The sequence below is a fragment of the Hippocampus zosterae genome, chromosome 2, assembly GCF_025434085.1.
Source record: "Hippocampus zosterae strain Florida chromosome 2, ASM2543408v3, whole genome shotgun sequence".
In the NCBI taxonomy this organism is placed as follows: domain Eukaryota; kingdom Metazoa; phylum Chordata; class Actinopteri; order Syngnathiformes; family Syngnathidae; genus Hippocampus; species Hippocampus zosterae.
In genome coordinates, this window is record NC_067452.1 from 38,269,632 (window position 1) to 38,289,925 (window position 20,294).

A 20,294-nucleotide genomic window follows, 5' to 3' on the forward strand; every position below is an offset into this window, starting at 1 on the left:
TTGCAACGGGTAGGTAGAATATTGAAAGGAATGTCAGGCAATGACGCAAATACAAATCTCGCCCTCCATTTTTAATTCCAAACATGTACACACACATTACATTCGCACATCAAAATACAGTGGTACCCCGACTTATACGTTCCGTGTGTTCCATGACTGAGCCCGTCACTCGTTTTACTCCTTTTATCTCAAACTGTGAACAAAACACAGGATGATTGAGCGGATATTCTTGCGATAATGTACCAGAAATGGACTTTTGCCTCAAATTTTGGTTTGCAAAAATACAAAATCAGCCGAACAACGGCCAGCAATTTGAAAATTCTTAGGTCAGTGCACTCCCAAATGAAGGTACCACTGCAACAACAAAAGCTGTCATACACGAGTTACCCATTATATGCATCATTATCCTTTAAAAACAGACACAAAAAACCTGCACCAAGGTTTTTTTTAACTCGGGCGGAGCTACGTGCTTTTCTGCAAGCCAAATAGCCGGTTGCCGGCAAGTCATAAAAATACGATATTGTGTTTTAAAACACTTAACCATTCACAATTTTGCATGTACCCATGGATGAAATCGAGACGCTTGTTTGCGCTCCTCTCCCGAGGTCAGTTAAGTCAACGTGACCGAGCCCCATCTTTCAATTTATTACATCCACACTTTCTTTTTTTTTTTTTTTTTTTTTTAGAGCCGTTACATGTTGCATGATGCCAGTCAAGGAATACACAGGTTGCTAAAGAAAAGACGACGTCTACAGTGACGATAAAAATGGGACTATACTGATCGACGAGACTTGCTCTCAAATACTCCAAAGGACCTGGTCACATGCGCGCCACTGACAAAAAAAAAATTAAAAAAAAAGTTACCACAATCTTCAGTATTTCATCCACGGGTACAGTAGGTAAGAAATTGTATATATGGTTAAGTAATGTTGTAAAACACAATCTACTGTATGTGTACTGTTATACACTGCATTTCGATGCCTTGGCAGCGGCGGTTTGTATCTCCCTTGCTTAACTCCAGAAATTGATTCTGTGGTCAAACGCGGCCCAATCGCAGGGTTCTGTTGACCCCGCCCCAGTTGATTGGTGCCTGTTGTAATGCAGAAGCAACGGAGGGCGGGGCAATGGAAAAAGCACCTCTAGTGAGTGGCTCTGCCACCCGACTGAAAAGGTTCTGGCTTCACCCCTTGCTTTTTAATACTTCTGTCTATTGCCGATATAGGGGGGGGGGGGGGGGGATTCATACACAAAAAAAGAAGACATTCGGACTATAACAAAAAACATGTATACCATGGTCTTCTGAAATGACAGAGAGAGGTGTTACCGTTACAAACGACAAATGTAAAATAACCGATGAAACTGCTAAAATATATTCTGCCCTGACAAAAGAAAGCCAACCGGTACGCAGCAGAAATTTCGGTTAACTTTGGGACAAAGAAAGGCGTCAAGAGTTAGCTGTAGTTCCATCCAGCAGGCACGTCTTTTGCAGAAGGGCTGTCTAGGACGTCCTGAGCAAGTCGCTGTAAACTGAAATCAACAAGCGAGAAAGAAAAGACAATGGCCGCATTAGTGTTCGTGCCCGTTGAAATTTTTGCAGGAAGCGCAGATACTGTCGGATAACTGTTTGTGATTTGTTTTGAAGTGAGCAAATTCTGGGAAATTCTTGTGAACAAAACAAAGCGGCCTACCTTGAGGGTTGGACTGTGATCCCGGGTCCCGGGTTTTCCCGCTTTCTGGGTCAGCACCTGCTCACAAAATGTTTTCCTTAGTCCTCTCCTGGAGTATGACGACTACGTCGGACCAACACGGTGTGTAAAAAGTAAGAAAGACTTCGTACCTCCTTGTATCTTGAAACACAATTTTTTCTTCTGGTAAGCAAAGTAACTGGATGCGGCCCCTAAAAGAGCCACCCCGATAGCGCTGACGATTCCCGCGATTGTTCCGGAACCGGCCTCTGTAAGACAAATGGAAAAGTCGGGTACAATAGGCACAACATCCGAGTCATTCGCTTGTACTTTGACTTGACAATTCTCAGACGTTTGCAAGATGTGATTTCAACGCAGTCCTGCACGCAATGTTACCTTGACTTTAAAAAAAAATACGAAACAATCGTAACCCACTAAAATAAGACAACACCTGGGATACATCCGATAAAAAAAAAATCCGTTTCTGACTGAATAGCAGAGAAAACCAGAATTCTGTGAATAGAAACATCTCAAGCACAACAGTGACTCAAATTAATGTTTACTTGAGTTAAACATCAGTGGCTTTTGTTCATGGTGCTCATCATTGAGTCCACGACCTGTCCCATTTTTGCTCATGATCACGACTCACACTTTCCATTACCCAGTGCAACACATACTCTGTTTATGCCAGGGGTGTCCAAACTTTTTGCCAAGGGGGCCAGATTTTATGTGGTAAAATGTCGGGGGGCGACCTTGGCTGACATTCTTTACATTGAACAACAATATTGTTCAACAAATTTTAGTAAGCCAGTCTGTTTCACATTTCCATTTTTATTTTAATTTCAACAATCTTAAGAATTCTTTTGGTTCATTTGAAACGGGTATATCACACGCAACTGCTTATTCACTTGACTTTTTCTTAAACAGAAGTCTCCTGAGTGCAAATTGGTTGATTTGAAACATAAAATGTATCACCACGACTTTTCACTAGTCACAAAACCTTTGACTCGAATAACGGGGAAATGAACAAGCAATACACATATCCACAACTGCAAGGATCATTTGAAATATGACATATCAGTCAATATAAACACGGAGTGATGTCTTGTTAACTGGTGAGTGATGCCCTCTAGTGTCTAAATGCTATTACTCATTTAGTGAATGCTATTACTCATTTAGCCACTAGAGGGAAGCAGTACTCTATGAAACATCACTCACCAGTCTACGAGACCTCAGTCAATGCAACACGTGTTCCATATCGACCAACCTGCGGGCCAGACGGCACTGATTTTATGACAGGGGCCGAGGGCCGGATGAAATTCGACCGCGATCCGGATTTGGCCCCCGGGCCGGACCTTGGACATGCCTGGTTTATGCCATACCATGATGCGTTCCATTGTCAGCTGCCAAATTTTGTCTGTTGGCTTTCCCCTCCCTCATAATGGATGTGAAAAAAAAATCAGGATTTACCCCTAACCTTTATTTTCCACTCGAAAGCTGTGCTGATCTCAAATCCAAATTGATGAAATGAATGACTGTGGTTTACAAACCTTGAGGTGTTTGGGCACAGCCGAACTTCACGTTGGGTGACGTGAACTTTACATGAGCCGGGACGTCCCCCCCAGCTCAGACAAAAGAGCCAGTTCAAACTAACAAAGGCACTAAGACAACAACAACTTGCCAAACGAAGAACTGATTGCTACTGCTGGCTATGATAAGAATGCGCTGGGTGTGTCCTGACCTGAGGTGTTGACAGATAAAAAGAAAATGGAACTGTATTCAGTGTTGTCAGTTGGTAGGTGCTTTATTGATCCCAACGGAACTTCGGGTTGCTTGAACATCCCGTCACGAGACATTAATCTCCAAATAGGCATCCGCAGTCATGCCCCCTTTTGAGAGCAGCCATTCCTGTTTCCTATTCATGCACTGTAACGTAAGCTGCATGCAATACGCATGACTCAATCGTACTTCCTAAACAAACGGCGCTATACCGATATAGACACACCCACCAACATAAAAGCGCAGATCATCAGGATTTATATAACAATTTATAGATCCAACACAAACAGACAGACCAATAGCACAAGATGTCTCATTATGGGGCGGCCCGGTAGCCAAGTGGTTAGCACGTCGCCTTCACAGTGCAGAGGTACCGGGTTCGATTCCAGCTCCGGCCTCCCTGTGTGGAGTTTGCATGTTCTCCCCGGGCCTGCGTGGGTTTTCTCCGGGTGCTCCGGTTTCCTCCCACATTCCAAAAACATGTGTGGCAGGCTGATTGGACGCTCTAAATTGTCCCTAGGTGTGAGTGTGAGTGCGACTGGTTGTTTCTGTGTGCCCTGCGATTGGCTGGCAACCGATTCAGGGTGTCCCCCGCCTACTGCCCAAAGACGGCTGGGATGGGCTCCAGCACCCCCCCGCGACCCCAGTGAGGATCAAGCGGCTCGGAAGATGAATGATGAATGAATGAAAGATGTCTCATTATGCGCCGGCTGTTTATCATGAATCTAAAATACAGGGTGGCCCACTTAAAAGTAGCCCGGATTTTTTTTTTAATTAAAATATTTTTTTAATTTTTTTCAAAACATGTATTTAATTACGTGAATGTTACAAGTGACCCAAGTCTTTCCAAAACCTGTTTTTATTACTTACAGGTTACAAGAGATGCTGGAAGTGTCCCCCATTGACATCTATCCAGTGTCTCGCCATTTCTTAACCAGGCTCTGAACACAACGTTTAGCCGGTGGTTTTGTTTGTGGGCACTCGCGAGTGAAGGCCTCTTGTGTTTTCTTAATTGATCCGGTTCGCACATAGCCTTCCACAATCACTATTCTCTGCTGCAAGGAAAACACCATTTTCTTGAGGTATGGTACGCACCCGGAGAAGGTAGGAGCACTACTGTTCGTGTATAATTTAAAACAAACAAAAATTGGCTCAGCGCCAACGTGTATAACCGGAGCAGTTTTGGAACACTTCCAGCATCTCTTGTAACCTGTAAGTAATAAAAACAGGTTTTGGAAAGACTTGGGTCACTTGTAACATTCACGTAATTAAATACATGTTTTGAAAAAAATTAAAAAAATATTTTAATTTAAAAAAAAATCCGGGCTACTTTTAAGTGGGCCACCCTGTATCATCTGGATAATATATTAATATAAAGGATTGCACAACTACATTGTGCCTCGCCCATAAATGTCACGTTTGTATTATTCCATTGCCTTTAATTAATAACCAGCTTTGCATGGAGATTTTTTTTTAATTTTTATTGTGTGTCATTCTGATTGAAATCATTGCAAATGAAGATCTCTGGTCACCCGTTTACGCAATGTGATATTTTGCGATCTGCCGTGTACACGCTCCGCTTCCCATGAATAAGATCAGCCGTGTGTGTGTGTGTGGCGTAGATCAACGTAAACACGGCGCCGTTTATCAAGATGGAGTTCGTTTGTTTATTCAGCACAGTAGCCGTGATCCTTTTAACACCTTTATGAAAGAAACATCTTGAGAAAACAAACAAACAGGTTTTGAGTACTTTAAAAGCATTGTAGACGAGCTCTGGTTGTCATGATTTGGTTTGGGACCAACAGGTGGCACTGTAGAGCTCTCCCTGCAGCTGCACACCTGTTGGTCGTTATGTAATTATTAGTTGTATAAAAGGACTCCCGCCCGAACACTCAGTGTTGGGTCATTGTTGCTTTTTGCCACTGTCATGTTTGTTTGTTTGTTGCTGTTTGTTCCTGTCAGGTTTGTTTCGGTCATGTTTCAGTTATTGAGGTTTTTGCTTCTGCCATGGTTTTGTTTGTTACTTTGGATTCGTTTTGTTCTTGAGACTTTGTTTTGGATTTAGTTTTCTGTTTTGATACAATTCATCAAGTACAACCTGCTCCTCCTTCCTGCCTGCTTTTTGGGGTCCTCCACCACCTCGCAAACGCGACACTGGTAAGATGCTATTTTTATAATTTCATGATTTACATACAACGTCGTCGCTATGCATTTTTGTCAAGACAGAGGATGCGTAGACTGTGACTGTAATTGATCTGTGTACATGGCACTCGTTAGGGTTGGCAAAACGGATACACCACCCATGAGAAACTGAATACAATTCTATCCAGATTCAGCTTTTTTTTTACTTCGATGAATGTGTTTACATTTTGCGTTTTCATTCCGTATGCTCATTCGGATTCATTCTAATCTGAATTTGAAATACCAGTGGGGGGGCAGTTTACAAAATTTTGCCTGTCAGTCATTCGTCATCCGTCTGTGGCCTGGGTACCCATCCGGTGGATTACATTTTTTTGTGCACAGCGCCCCCTACTGCACATAAAGCGTTTCCATCTACAGTCAATGGAAGCAATCCTGTTCAGCCCCGCGAAACAACACATGGGATGGAAAACTTAATTTTTTTTTTTTTTTTAATTTAAGGAGATGAGCATCAACAACAAATTTGTGACGAGAAGTGCCGTAGAATGACAACCGCGCTGCTTTTCCAACATTTGAGCTGGTGAACGCAATGCGCGGCATGCAGCACGTCCGTGTGACTGCGTTTAGCACCATAAGGAAATGGCCAGTCGGGTCTCAGGTGTTAAACTTCCAACGCTGGTTTAAATCTGTTATGCTTCGACTAAATCAGCAAATGGGGAAATTGGTGAAGTTAATCTCAATCCCCCAATCCCAGTCTGGTAATTTACACAGAGGACAGTTAGCTGGTGAAAGGGAGGGCGCAAAAAAGAAAAAAAAAAAAAAAGCTTTGATGGCCAGAGTGTAAGAGGCGCCAGTTGTTTTTATTCATTCATCTTCCGAGCCGCTTGATCCTCACTAGGGTCGCGGGGGGTGCTGGAGCCTATCCCAGCTGTCTTCGGGCAGTAGGCGGGGGACACCCTCAATCGGTTGCCAGCCAATCGCAGGGCACACATAGACGAACAACCATCCAGGCTCACACTCACACCTAGGGACAATTTAGAGCGTCCAATCAGCCTGCCATGCATGTTTTTTTTGGAATGTGGGAGGAAACCGGAGCACCCGGAGAAAACCCACGCAGGCCCGGGAGAACATGCAAACTCCACACAGGGAGGCCGGAGCTGGAATCGAACCCGGTAACTCTGCACTGTGAAGCCGACGTGCTAACCACTGGACTACCGGGCCGCCCCAGTTGTTTTTATAATGACTGGAAATTCTCAAAGAGCTGCTCAGGTAGGCGTGACAAATATTTTGTTGGTGAATTGTGGAAAGGAGGAACCACATGTAAATACAAAGAAGCAAGAACAATTCCCTGGATCAATCCCTCAAAACTGAGACACCGTGCAACCAAGTCCGTTTCCATTTGTCTGCCTTGAGATAGTCGCACCAAATTCAAGTACCGTAGTTGAAGTTCAAAGGGTCAAACCCAAAAGCAACTTTTCTTGAGAAAGCAGTTGTTTGTACAAATCAGGGCATAACCCTCGCAAGCTCCAAGAGCTTCTCTAGGAGGGGCACTAAGATCTTTTTTAGATTGGACATCCACATAACGATTTCCTCGGGCATGTTAAAATTTAGCATCTTCAGGATTTGTCGCCACAGAAGGTCTGGATCTGCAACAACACAAAATTGCGGCATAATTTTAGCCAGACAGACTAGACCGGGACCCTCAACTCTATTTCAAAAGCACTTTCAAACAACCACCGCTGTATACAAAGTGCTGGGCGTGGAGCAAAAATAATTCAGACAACAATAAATTAATAACAGAGACACTAGAAATCACTTCAACTCAAATCTCACGCCAAGTCAAAAGCCAAAGAATAAAAAAAGAGTTTTAACACCAGTTTTAAAGAACCGTGGCCTGAAAATTGCATACGCCCCCGCGACTTAATTCAATGGGGGGGCCTCACTGTGCTCTCTCCAAACTCAAAATGGCGCCACCACCAACGGCGCGTCACCACACTCCCGCGACGCACATCCTGACTTTGCCCCCCGTGCAGCTCACAAATGTACGCCGACAAGTCAAATGATGCGTTCCCCAAGTTAAAACAGAAGCAGCTTGATTTACGAGATTAATTCACGACCGAGCCTGCGACTCGATGAACTCGTCATCCCTCTGTTGCAGCACCCGACAACCGCAACAAATTTACAAAAACAAAAAGCACCGGATGATATCAAATCACAATAAAAAAATAGAATATAAACAAAGCAACTGGTTTTCATTCAGTGTAATTACTTGTGATAAATTGAAGCAAGCGTACGCCTGAGCTATGTACCTTGAAAGGGGCGTGGCCTGGTGAGCAACATAACGAACAAGGCCAATTAATCCCCGTGTGAACGTCTGAATGGGAATTATGGCCCGTTGTACCTGCTTGCGAGCGCTCCCATCTTGTATTTGTGTGTTTGGACTGCTCAATAAATAACTGAAGGTGCACCGGCGACACTTTTTTTTTTTTTCCCCCACTTCACACATTTTGCTATTATGTGAATGTCTTATCGTAATAATTACTGTTTGTTTTGGACATGATATGACATGAAATTTCAGCGCGGTTTCGCCATCAAACCCTCAGGCAAATTTCTTCTTCTCTACACTGGTACAGCAGTTAATTTAAAAAGATTTTGGAAACGTACATTGACTTTGCGTGCGCGGATCAGATGTAGCACGCCGCGCACACAAAAACTCAAGAGCCGAGATGTAGTCAAAAATAAAACAGCTGCTCCGAGCACGGGTTAACCCACGGCACGTTATCTTTAAACGGGAAACAGGAATGGTGATTCATGGGCTCGATGGGTGATTTCATGACGCCAGCAGAAGTCATAAAGTATCAAGAAAACCCAAAACAGGAAGGTAAAAAAAAAAAAAAAAAAAGCAGAGCATCGAGTTACCTTGAGGCTGATCAGCACCACCTGGAAAGATGACAAAAGATAATTAGTCAATAATTGCAGAGCGAATTAAATTATCCGAAGCATACTGATTTGTTTTTCTTTTGTCTGCAACGCCGGATATCAGTTCATCTATTAATTAACATTATGCCGACAATTGCGGATGTTGTCGGTCGTCGTGTAGCACTTGTCTGCTCGGTCGCTAAATGAGGTCACCAAACAGTCGAATCCTTTCCTCAACTCTGCACACTAAAAATGTGATCTGCAATAGATTACTCCTTTTTTATTTTTATTTTTTTTTCCTGTGACTTATCTCCACGGTAGGGCCATGTGTACACGACGCCCCTCCCTCTGGGCATTACAATTAAAAACATGTTCTTGAAACAACAGTTTGGCTACGCAAACACCAATCATTTTGATTATTGGTATTATCACAAGCACAAACAAATTAGGGAAAGCATTCAACAACTTTTTCAGGGTGACCAAAAGTCACCAAATGATCACATGGTTCTGTCAACGTGAGAAGTGTCTGGTTGTGGCTGTGTGTGAGTGAGATGACCGAGTATCGTATTTTCCGCACTTAAAGGCGCACCTAAAAGCCTTCCATTTTCTTAAAACCCTGCAGAACCCAAGAACCCTTTTCTTCTTTGGAAAATGATGAATTTTACATTAAATGACTTCCAGGTGTTCACTGAACACCAAAATATTCTTCCGAACCGCTTGTTCCTCACTAGGGTCACGGGGGGTGCTGGAGCCCATCCCAGCCGTCTCCGGGCAGTAGGCGGGGGACACCCTGAATCGGTTGCCAGCCAATCGCAGGGCACACAGAGACGAACAACCAACCATGCTCACACTCACACCCAGGGACAATTTTTAGAGTGTTCAATCAGCCTGCCACGCATGTTTTTGGAATGTGGGAGGAAACCGGAGCACCCGGAGAAAACCCACGCAGGCCCGGGGAGAACATGCAAACTCCACACAAGGGAGGCCGGAGCTGGAATCGAATCCGGTACCTCTGCACTGTGAAGCCGACGTGCTAACCACTGGACTACCGGGCCGCCACACCAAAATATGTTTTTTTTTTTTCAATTATTTAATGCTTTAATCCTAATTTAGGATTTGGGCCAAATTTGACGGGTAGCATTTGAGTAGCAGAATTTATAGGGGCCAAATTTGACCCCGCGCTGTTCTCCAGGCTTAAAAGCTCACAGCGCGCCTTAAAATCCGATGCGCCTTGTGTATGATCATTACGGTAATATTTCGACCCCAAAATGGCTCCTTGCTAGAGACATGCTTACAATGCAGAGTTCAAACTTTAAGGCGATCGGTTTTGCAGTTGAACACGGAAATAGAGCAGCGGCAAGAGAGTTCAACGTTAACGAGTCAATGTTATAAGTCGCTGTTGGTTAAGTGAACTGTGTCGCCGCTTTATTAAATACGCTTAACTGACATCTGATCGTTCATTTGGCGTTTCCTTGAGCATAGCTCCATCTAGTGGATGCATTGTAGATTGCGTCTTATAATGCGGCGCGCCCAATGTATGAAAAAAAAAGACAAAATAGGCCATTCATTGAAGGTGCGCCTCATAATCCAGTGCGCCTTTTAGGGAGTAAAATACGGTACTTGTAGGAGCGTGTTGAGCATGTATGCGGTGCGTGATGTGTGCCACGATGGAAAAGCTGTCACACTTTTTCATGAGAACTTTTCACTGGGACTATACCTGAAAAAGTCATGACCTTGCAAGAATCAACTTACCGTCATAGTTATAGCCAGAATCTCCCGAACGGCCTAAGGTTAAAGCCGAAAGACATGTATATGTTAGGCATTTAAAAAATAAAATAAAATCAAGTGTTGAATATAATAAAAATGCAAAATGTTTACAGAAGACGTCTTACCTCCATCAGGCTTGTAGTTTCCGCTATCACCGACATCAAATAAGTCCTTGTCATCAAAGCTGCCGCCGCCTGTAGGGAATTACCCAAAGAACTTTATTAGTGAAGACAAAATAGACTTGCGGTGCAAAAAAACACGTTGCTTCCAAACTCACCTCCACTGGGCTTGCGTGGATTGACTGCGGGTCTGTCAGGTTTGGCATTTGGGTCTTCAAAAAGAAAACAAAAAAAAAAATGGAATGAATTGGAGAAAGTGACATGCACTCATCAAGGGCACAAATGTCATTCATGTCGATGAGGGGCTATTCATGATTGACTTGAGACGTTCTTTTTCAAGCGTGGAATTAGCGTATAAAGTTGAACATCCCACTTGTCGTAGGAAACATAAAATAATGATGACGATCCCTCAAAGTTGAACAAACAGAACAAGCGTTACCTGGATTTACAGCATCCTCTAGGTCGAATCCAAAGCCATCTGCACACAAGAATACAAGTTTGGCCGAGTTGATAGTGATACAAAAGGCTTAGGGCTGCTTTTGTCATTGTGAATTTTGCTCAAAGAAAAAAAAGGGGTTACTCTACCAGAATTTCCGGGGTTAGGTTGAGGCTTCTTTGGTTTCTCTTCTGGCTCATCTTAAAAAGAAAAATAAAATAAGAAAACCTTTATTAGTCTCGCAACGGAGAAATTCCCAATTCACAGCAGCAAAGTTATGGAAGGAAGAAGTAGAACAACAAAATATAGGGGCTGCTGGAAAGGCAGCCACTCTCGCGGCGCCATTTTGAAGTCAAAATAACACAACACAGTCGTGCAATCTTCACCACTTTTCTGCATACACTTTGTTGTCTGAAGCAGTTATAGATGAAAGAGGAGAGGATGAAAGTGTCCTTTCGCCAGTGGATCAGAGACGTCATGCTGAAAAATGTGCACACGTCTGCTACAAGCTAAGTTTTGAAAGCAAACAACAAAGCTGTTGCGTCCATTGACGAAAAAAGAGATTAGTTCACTTCTCCTGTCCCACGTAATCCGCTTCAAACTCCAAGCCGCGACTCCCAGTTCAAAATAATGGTCAGCATGTAATCTTTACATTAACCGATGTTTTTACTCTGCCTTAAGGAGGTTTTTTGGTGTGTGTGTGCTATTTAAATGTATATTATGAAGAATTGAAACGTGACATTATTTAACTTTCTAAACGTTCTGAACATTCGGCAAGCCTCCTCGCTGCCCATCTTTAAAGCCCTCCTCAAAACTCACTTGTATTCTTTGGCGTTTGACTCAGCATGACTTAGATTTGCTCTTGATTTTACTGCTTGGTGCTTTCTACCGCCTTATTACTTATTACTTATTACTGATTCGTCTTACTGTTTATTGTATATGTTAAATCGCTCCATGTACAGCACTTTGTATGCAGCGATGGCTGTTTGAAAGTGCTCTATAAATACTGTTGACTTGACTTGACTTTTAATAAAATGAGAAATGTAATCTGAAATAATTTTGGAACCTTCATGCGATTTGATTTGTTCATGTATTCATTTCAGACAGCGCTGTTTTTTTTTTTTGTTTTTTTTTTTTGTCTTCCTCCCGGTGCTTGTGTACATTTTCTCCAGACTACTTTCCGACTGCTGGTGTGTGTTGAAGTGCAAAGCAGCAGGGGGTGGTAGTAGTAGCAGACAAGCGTGTAAATAAATGCTTGTCTCGGACTTGACTCACGACACCGGTGACCAAATAGAAAACGTTATTATTATTATCTCTCCCCTTTTTAGAGGGGGCCGGGGGCGGCCCTCGCGGAGCCACGAGTGAAGGCTAAAATTAGCTCCGTGTGCACAGGCGTAAGAAGGGAGAAGCAGAAGCGGCCCAGATGACAACAGAAACGAATTGCCGTCCTGTGAGTAGAGTCTAACGCACCTCGGGGGCATCGCGAATTCTGTACTGTACAAAGGTTGTTCTTAAGAACCATTTCCAATAAAATGCCCCGCCAACTACGAAGTATAATACGAGACGGCCATTTATGGATGTAAAAACATGAACATGTATTACAGCATAAACATGTCAACTACAAATATGCGTTTACAGTATGAAGGAGAAAAAAAAATATGATTTTACTAAACATGAAACTGACTTGTTCTGCGCCGTGCCTTCATAAATCGTTGGACTTGTATCGAGTCGATCCGGGGTGTTGCTACGCAACGAAGGGCAATCCCGCGCAGTACATTTTGTTCACCACTAGCAAGGTCGCAGCGGCAGTTGGCTTACGGTTACCGCGAACGTTCGTTACTAACGAAGGACTTTTTACTATTGTGTGGAAAGAGTCTGCTCTGAGTTTACAATGGAAATTTAATCGCTTCAAATCGGGACTTTGAAACGTGAACGTAGTAAACTGGGTACGCTGAAAAGAGCCTCGACTGGATTCGCTGAAAAATGTGTGACGTAAGCAGCCTTCTACATTCACAATGGCCCGCGGCCACGACGTGATTGCGTCGGGACAGCCGTCATTCACAGACAAAATGGAGATGGCACAGCTTTCGTCAATAAATAGGATGAAATAACCCTGTTCTTACTTTTTAATATTCAACAAAGTGTGAGTTTTATCCACTTAAACTGAACTAAGAATTGATCTTTTTACAACACTGCGCACACATTAAAAAATGTTTTTGCACGTTCCATAAGGTTTGGCTTGAATAAACATTTATTTTTGAAATACTTAAAGCACAGCGAACATCAAGTGTTAAATATTCGGTTAGATTTTATACTGGGGAAAAAAAACATAAGATGCAAAAATGTGTCAACAGAAGTCATATTTACTTAAAAGCGGAAATGATTTAATGTTTAAATAAATACAGAACAGAATGTAGGTGGAATTGTGTTCTCTCTCTTTCCGTTGCATATTTAGTAGAGTTTGAAACTTAGGAATAAACTAGAGCCTTATAGAGCCAAAAATTAAGGATAAAAATGGTGGAATTATTGGCTCAGTCGATCATTTTGAAGCAACAGGTACACTTGGCAGTGCAAAACCCAGAAGTGTGTTTTTAATGGGTGTTGTGGTGTTAAAGCTTACTTGTGCAAAATATCCTCTGTGCAAAGTTTTAGCAGTCATGTGGCCAGTCAGCCTTTTTTTTCTGAGCTTTTCTTTGTTGACTCGGCATGTAGCAACCACAAAGCGGGCAGGTGGTGAACGATTGAGTCAGAAAAAGAAAAAAAAACGCCATCATGGCACCAAATTCAAATCTGCTCGTTTTGGAAGGCATTTTTTTTTTTTGTTACTTTCAAACGTCGTCAAACTTAAACCGTGTCACAATTCATGTTGACCGATGTTTGGGATAAACCAGTGAACAAATTAGGATTTTGCTAGCATGGGACGTTTACAACAAATTCACATTTTATTTATATTTGCCACCCCAAAAAAACCCCAAAAAAAGTTTAGGATGGAGCTTAGGATGCAGTACGTGCATGTGAAACAAAAACCTGAAAGTCAATATAGAATGCTCATAGATTATTGTCCATTTTGGGACGTATAGGATCATTGTACATACATGTATTCATTGCAACTGTATATTTTACCTGGTCCGAAGGCATCTAAAAGGTCCAGACCACCTATGGGGAGAAAAGAATAATACCAGACTTTAGATGTCAGTTTGGCATAAGCTAAATAAAGATATATTTTTTTTAATGCATCCATGAGAGCTGCAAGTAAAAATGGACCCTGTGCCAGATGCGCAGAGCACATGATGACAAACAACAGTTCTAACATGTCGAGAAGTCAAGTCAAGGAGAACATGCAAGCTCCACACAGGAAGTCATCGCCAAGATTCAAACCCCTTAACCTCAGTGAGGCAGATGTGTTCACCACTTAATCACTGCGCTGCCACCAAACATTGCAACACAGAAAATAGTCCTGCTTTGTTGCCCAACTCAGTTCTCACGGCCGAATGGATCCCCTACAACAGCTACACGTAGTAAGGGAATCCGAAAAATCCCCGGACTGGTGCCCCAAAAGAATTCTTTCAAATCCAAACGACAAGTTGGAGTTGAACACGCTTTCCCGAGCGTCTCTGCTAAAGCTTTATGCGCTCATGGAAGGATTCTTTCGGGGTCCTACGCGTTGTCACGGTCATCGTGATGTGGTCCACATCTTCAAAAACGGGTCCCTTTTTTAATCAATGTGTAATTAGGAAGAAAATTTGGGTGAGTAGGGAGGTTACGCCAGCACGTCTATATTCTTCGCTCAGAAACTGTCGGATGCTTTGTAGATGTACTGGTTGATCTTTTGTGACAACAGTCCTGGAACTTTTCTAACACACTTTAAATAATGTAGACCCCCCCACATATTCAAATGTCAACTATCCATACTAGTCCCAGCTGGGTTCAACAAATGCATTTAAAAAAAAATCCATAGCCTGAACATACAGTACTTCCAAAGTTTGTATCAATGTTCTTGCATTTGTGATTAATTTCGAAGAAATTAAAGATTTCCCGTTCACTGTGTAAAACAAGTAGTAGATGGAGAATTGGCTCACAAATGATTGATTGATATAACTTGATAGTGTAAATTCACACTTAAGGAGTGGGCAGATATTCCAGAGACCACCTGTACAATACAATACAATTGTCATGTTCCTGTCCTGGGCCTGGCCAGCAGGTGGCAGACTGAGCAGACTTTCTGGCTGCACACCTGCTGCCAATCTTTCAATCAAGGAACTGTGTATTTAAGAACCAACAATCTGTCTGCTGGTTGTCGGGATATTGTTTATGTCTTGATGCTTCCTTGCCCATAGACTATCTTGTTGCTATAGATCTTGTCGGTACCCAAGGTTTTGTGAGTATTGGATTTTATTTTTTTTTAATTGGCTTTCTCTGGCGTGTATTTTTGGATACATTGTTTTTGTTTGTCTTCGCGATCCTTATTTTCCTCCCTTGCCTTTTGTGCAAGCGCTTTTTGTTGTTCGTTGTTTGTGCCCTCTGGTCCTTGTTTTGACCAGCGCTTTATGTTTCTACTTTGTCGGTGCGATTTTTGTACATTAAATATTTTTGCTTCGGAGACCTTGTCTGGCGTCTACACTTCTGGGTTCCCAAAAAACTTGATTCTGTTAGACCGAATCGTGACAACAATTGGAAAAACAGTATTTTGATCCCCTTTAAATAATAAGCCATCCTACTAATTCGGTACACTTGATAACGTCCAAAAAAAAAAAAAGGCTACAAACCATCAAGATCAGGATTCGCCGGGGGTTTTGGTTGCTCTTTGGGTTTTGGTGGAGTTGGCTCTAGAAAGAAGAGAAACGGAGAGTGTTTGGAATCTGTCTACTGTATCCAGCCATCATTTCACATATGCATTTGCAAGAAAACAAAATGTCGACATGGATTGGTCCATCCTATCCCAGCTGTCTTCGGGCAGTAGGGGGGGTAAGGGGGTGGGAACACCCTGAACCGGTTGCCAGCCAATCGCAGGGCAAACAGAGACGAACAACCATCCGCGCTCACACTCGCACCTGGGGACAATTTCGAGTGGGCCATTAACCTGCCATGCAATGTTTTTGCAATGTGGGAGGAAACCGGAGTACCCGGAGAAAACCCACGCAGGCACGGGGAGAACATGCAAACTCCACACAGGAAGGCCGAAGCTGGGATCGAACCCACAGACTCTGCACTGTGAGGTCGACGACGCAATAACCACTCGATCACCATGCCAGCGCGAATTGGTCCTAAAATGTAATCTGACTTTTTGTACGTATCCAGTATTGTATACATGTAGAGAGAGAGCGAGAGACAGTATAGCCCTTCATATAAGTCCACCCCATGTGCCATTCACACACATAATTAAATGTTATTGATTAGAAGACCAATGATGAAGAAACCATCTTGTAAATCATAAAAGGGAGGACCGAGCCTTCTCTGTCGCCGCCCCCACCCTCTGGAAAGCTCTACCACAACACATCCGCAACTGTACTGACCTCCAATCCTTCAAATCATCCCTAAAAACTCACCTGTTCCGCTATGCTTTTAATACCTTTTCATCTTTTTTACCAATTTTTCTTTTGTTCATCCAAATGAACTTTTGTAAATTATGTATGCTTGTTTTAAATGCACATTTTTATCCTGTGTTTTTATGCTCTTGTAAAGTGTCTTTGAGTGAGATGAAAAGCGCTTTCAAATAAAATATATTATTATTATTATTATTATATACAATTGCTTATGACAAGACAACTCACCTACGTCATCCAGAGCATCAAACAGGTCAAATCCTGTAAAAAAAAAAAAGAGACAACAGTTTTTTGGAAACTAAATTCAGTGCTGTGTTGTATTCTCTTCTAATGATTCCGAATTACTTGTACCTGCAAATCCAAACAAATTAATGACAACCACATTGTCCTTAAAACATATGTGCCAAAATGAACTTTGACCGCCTCCGCTAATCTTAACTAAACAAAAAGGCTGGCTGGAGTAACTGCAACAAGAGGAAGGGTTAGTGTACTTTAGCATTTTTGCTTTTCAATTCATTCACTGCCATTTCTATCAGTTTTGCAACATTGTTGATTCGGTGTCATTTCCAGTCTGACAACAGGAAGCTGACAGCAAGAGCCCAAAACAGTTGACCCCCATTTGGTGGAACCGTGTTGTAAAATTCCACATTTCAAAGATGACGCATAATATAAAACTTTGAGAAAAACTATTCCTACGTACGCCTAATACATAGAAACTTGTAATATGCCTTTCAAGACAATGTCACATAGAATTGGGCTGAGATTTTGCAAAGAAGACCTTCTGGACACAACTGACACACACAAGATGTCTTGCCCAGGGGTCACCAACTGATAACCTCCAAGGACCACATTACGGTCATCGCCTGCAGGCCTGTTCTAAAAAAAAAAAAAAAAAAAACTAGCTCACCAGTCATGGCAAATTGTGATTTTGTGGGACTGATGAATAAGTGACCATGTTTAAAAGTGAACATTGGCAGATATTTATAGGGGAAATAAGGAGTTGAATAGATATTCATCTGTTATTCTAAGACCTCAGTAATAGGATGTCTTCATTAAAAAAATTACTATTATTAAGAATGAATAATAACATGATAATATTACTTCAGAAGTGTCCATGAACGTTCAATCATTATACCCATGACGAAGCTTTCATCTTCCAAAAGGTTAGTGACCCCTGATCTAGCCTGCTAAGGTATAATGTTTACTACATTATTCATTCATTCATCTTCCAAGCCGCTTGATCCTCACTAGGGTCGCGGGGGGTGCTGGAGCCTATCCCAGCTGTCTTCGGGCAGTAGGCGAAGGGACACCCTGAATCGGTTGCCAGCCAATCGCAGGGCACACAGAAACAAACAACCATTCGCACTCACACTCACACCTAGGGACAATTTAGAGTGTTCAATCAGCCTGCCACGCACGTTTTTGGAATGTGGGAGGAAACCGGAGCACCCGGAGAAAACCCACGCAGGCCCGGGGAGAACATGCAAACTCCACACAGGGAGCCCGGAGCTGGAATCGAACCCGGTACCTCTGCACTGTGACGCCCACGTGCTAACCACTGGACTACCGGGCCGCCCGTTTACTACATTAGTCAACTCAAATTATTCTGAAATTTATATTTAGTTTTTTAAAAAAAAAGACAACGTTGTGACTAAAGCTAAAAGGCATGCTGTAAGAAAGGAAGGCAGCTTCAGTGGTTTGGACTGTCGGAAACGCCCTCCCTCAAGAATTAATAGCCCCCACCCCCCTTTTGGCACTTTGGCCAGATTTCAGCAATGCTGGCGGGACTCTCGTCTTATTGCACGATAAATATCAAGTCGTTTATTAAGCAGTTCGGTGTGCGATGTTAAATTTAAGCTCAATCTAATGCAAGCAGCCATGTTGGTGTTTGGCGATGAGTCAGAAGCTCCATGCAAAACAAGACGAGAAGTTTTTGGGAGCTAAATAACAATTCCTTGGCGACCAATGTGACCGTAGGACGCCAGACCATTGCAAACATAACGAATCACTGATCAACTCGGCTTTCGAAAGGATAATTATGCTCTCGAAATACAAAACGGGGGGTTGAAACTTGCCGTCCTGTGTCAATGCCCCAGTCGCCAAGAGGAGTAAAGCGGGTAGCAGACAAATCTTCATGTTGACAAAAACGTATTAGCTCCTCGGTTTTTCGGTCTCCAGACAAGAAAGAAAGTTACAACCAAAATGAGGTATGCGGTTCGAGGCCGTTCCGATGTGCGTGTGTTTCGCTCGGGGGATATTTCAGGGAACAGCCCAGGCGAGAACACGACCGCTCAGTGGTATCCAGTTACGAAAGCTCTCATGAGTCAACTTGGTACCAGACCAGTTGGGTGTGGCAGGGCGTTCCTCTAAAAGAAAACATGTTCAAGTTTGTGTGACTAATAAAATGACTACTACAGGTGAGTTGGACAAGATCTATATAATTTTTTTCTAAAGAATTGATTTGAGGAAGTGTCAAAACGCACAGCTTGAGTATTTTGAGACGTTACGAGCTCCGCAGGTCCAGTGTGGAGCGGGAGGTTGCAAATTAACCTCTACTCCCATCTAGCGGTTGGAAGTAGAAGTACATCTTCATCTGGCTTCCCTGCATCGATGGGACAAATTTGTTTGAGGCAGACAACATCCAAAAATGATCGGTCGTGAAGGAAAATTGTGGTATAGAGGTGGGACTGGTGCAAGTAAGATGCATGCAGAGGTGGAAACATCACTCGCTCTTATGAATTTAGTGTCAAAGGAACACTTTGACTTTTGAGATGGGACTGTACATTATATGCAAAAATAGACGCGGATAACAGATAACCGCAAACACGGAGATGGTCTCTGGGAATTTATTACAGTCTGGCGTGAAATTATTTGCAAACTAGTTAATATACACTTCAACTACTGTATACTACTACTTAATTACGCGGGTTCCCCACAGGATCCTAACGTATAAATGAACGGCAGGAGAACGTATCGTAACATTAACCCACACGCACTGTTTGAATATTGGCGACAAAAACTATGTTTACATGTAGTTATTAACCCGTTAACATCTGAATATTGCCAGGATCCCGATTTTGAAAGGCCACGAAAAATCAGGCAACTCCCACCAACCCCCCCCCCCAAAAAAAAACTAACTAAATACAGTATACTCTTAATCGAGCTTTTAAAAAAAATACAGGATTAAACACCCGAACAAGGCATTGATTTGTGTTCTGCGCATGCTCTTTCTCTATCCGCAATTAATCCTGGTCTTTGTAGTAGTAAAAAAAAGATTCATTAGAAGCCGAACAACATATCTTAACAGTGGTGCCAATAATTACGGAGGGCAGCGTATAATTGATGCCCATTGAAACTGCATGGAAAAAACATTTTTTTTTTCAAATACCCCCCAAATCTTCAAAAAAAATGGTGAAGAAAATGCAGCACGTTATCCACAAACAGCAAGGGGGGGGGGGTGATATTCTCCAGCAGCCTCCTGTGACCTATTCACGATAAGCGCAGTTGAAAATGGAAGGAAGGAATAATACTGAAAAGAAATTGGAAAAAAATGTCTGCAAATAAGCAAATCCACGCGAACCATAAGTATGTAGCATGTGGCATCTTGACTTCCTGTATTGTGCTTACTTATTTACCCCATTCCTGTGTGGGTTTTCTCCTGGTACTGTGATTTCGCCTCACATTGTGAAAACAAGCAGGATAGGACTCTGAAATTGTCCAGAGGTGTGAATTTGTAGGGCAAGCATGGAACAAAAACCGTTTTTGATTGGAAAATCAGTTTGGATTCAAAAGATGTGAGTGTGTTGAATCCTCACTGAATCCAAAATCAAACTGTCCTTGAATCATATCGCACCCCCACGAGAGTTGTATTTGATCGGAGAGATGAACACCCCTTATTGTTTGTCGA

At 42.6% G+C, this 20,294-nt stretch overlaps 1 protein-coding gene across 1 annotated transcript; it reads right to left on the bottom strand.

Moving 5' to 3' along the window:
• Positions 1–50: 50 nt before the first annotated feature.
• Positions 51–18,773, bottom strand: cd99 (CD99 molecule). Its single transcript, XM_052059345.1, has 13 exons — positions 18,463–18,773; positions 16,616–16,648; positions 15,618–15,670; positions 13,968–14,001; positions 10,994–11,044; positions 10,848–10,886; positions 10,567–10,620; positions 10,415–10,483; positions 10,275–10,307; positions 8,523–8,543; positions 1,838–1,954; positions 1,689–1,745; positions 51–1,527 (listed from the first exon to the last, which is right to left on the bottom strand). Exons 1-13 carry the CDS (start codon positions 18,521–18,523, stop codon positions 1,499–1,501), a joined length of 651 nt encoding a protein of 216 aa, XP_051915305.1. The 5' UTR covers positions 18,524–18,773; the 3' UTR covers positions 51–1,498.
• Positions 18,774–20,294: the final 1,521 nt, after the last annotated feature.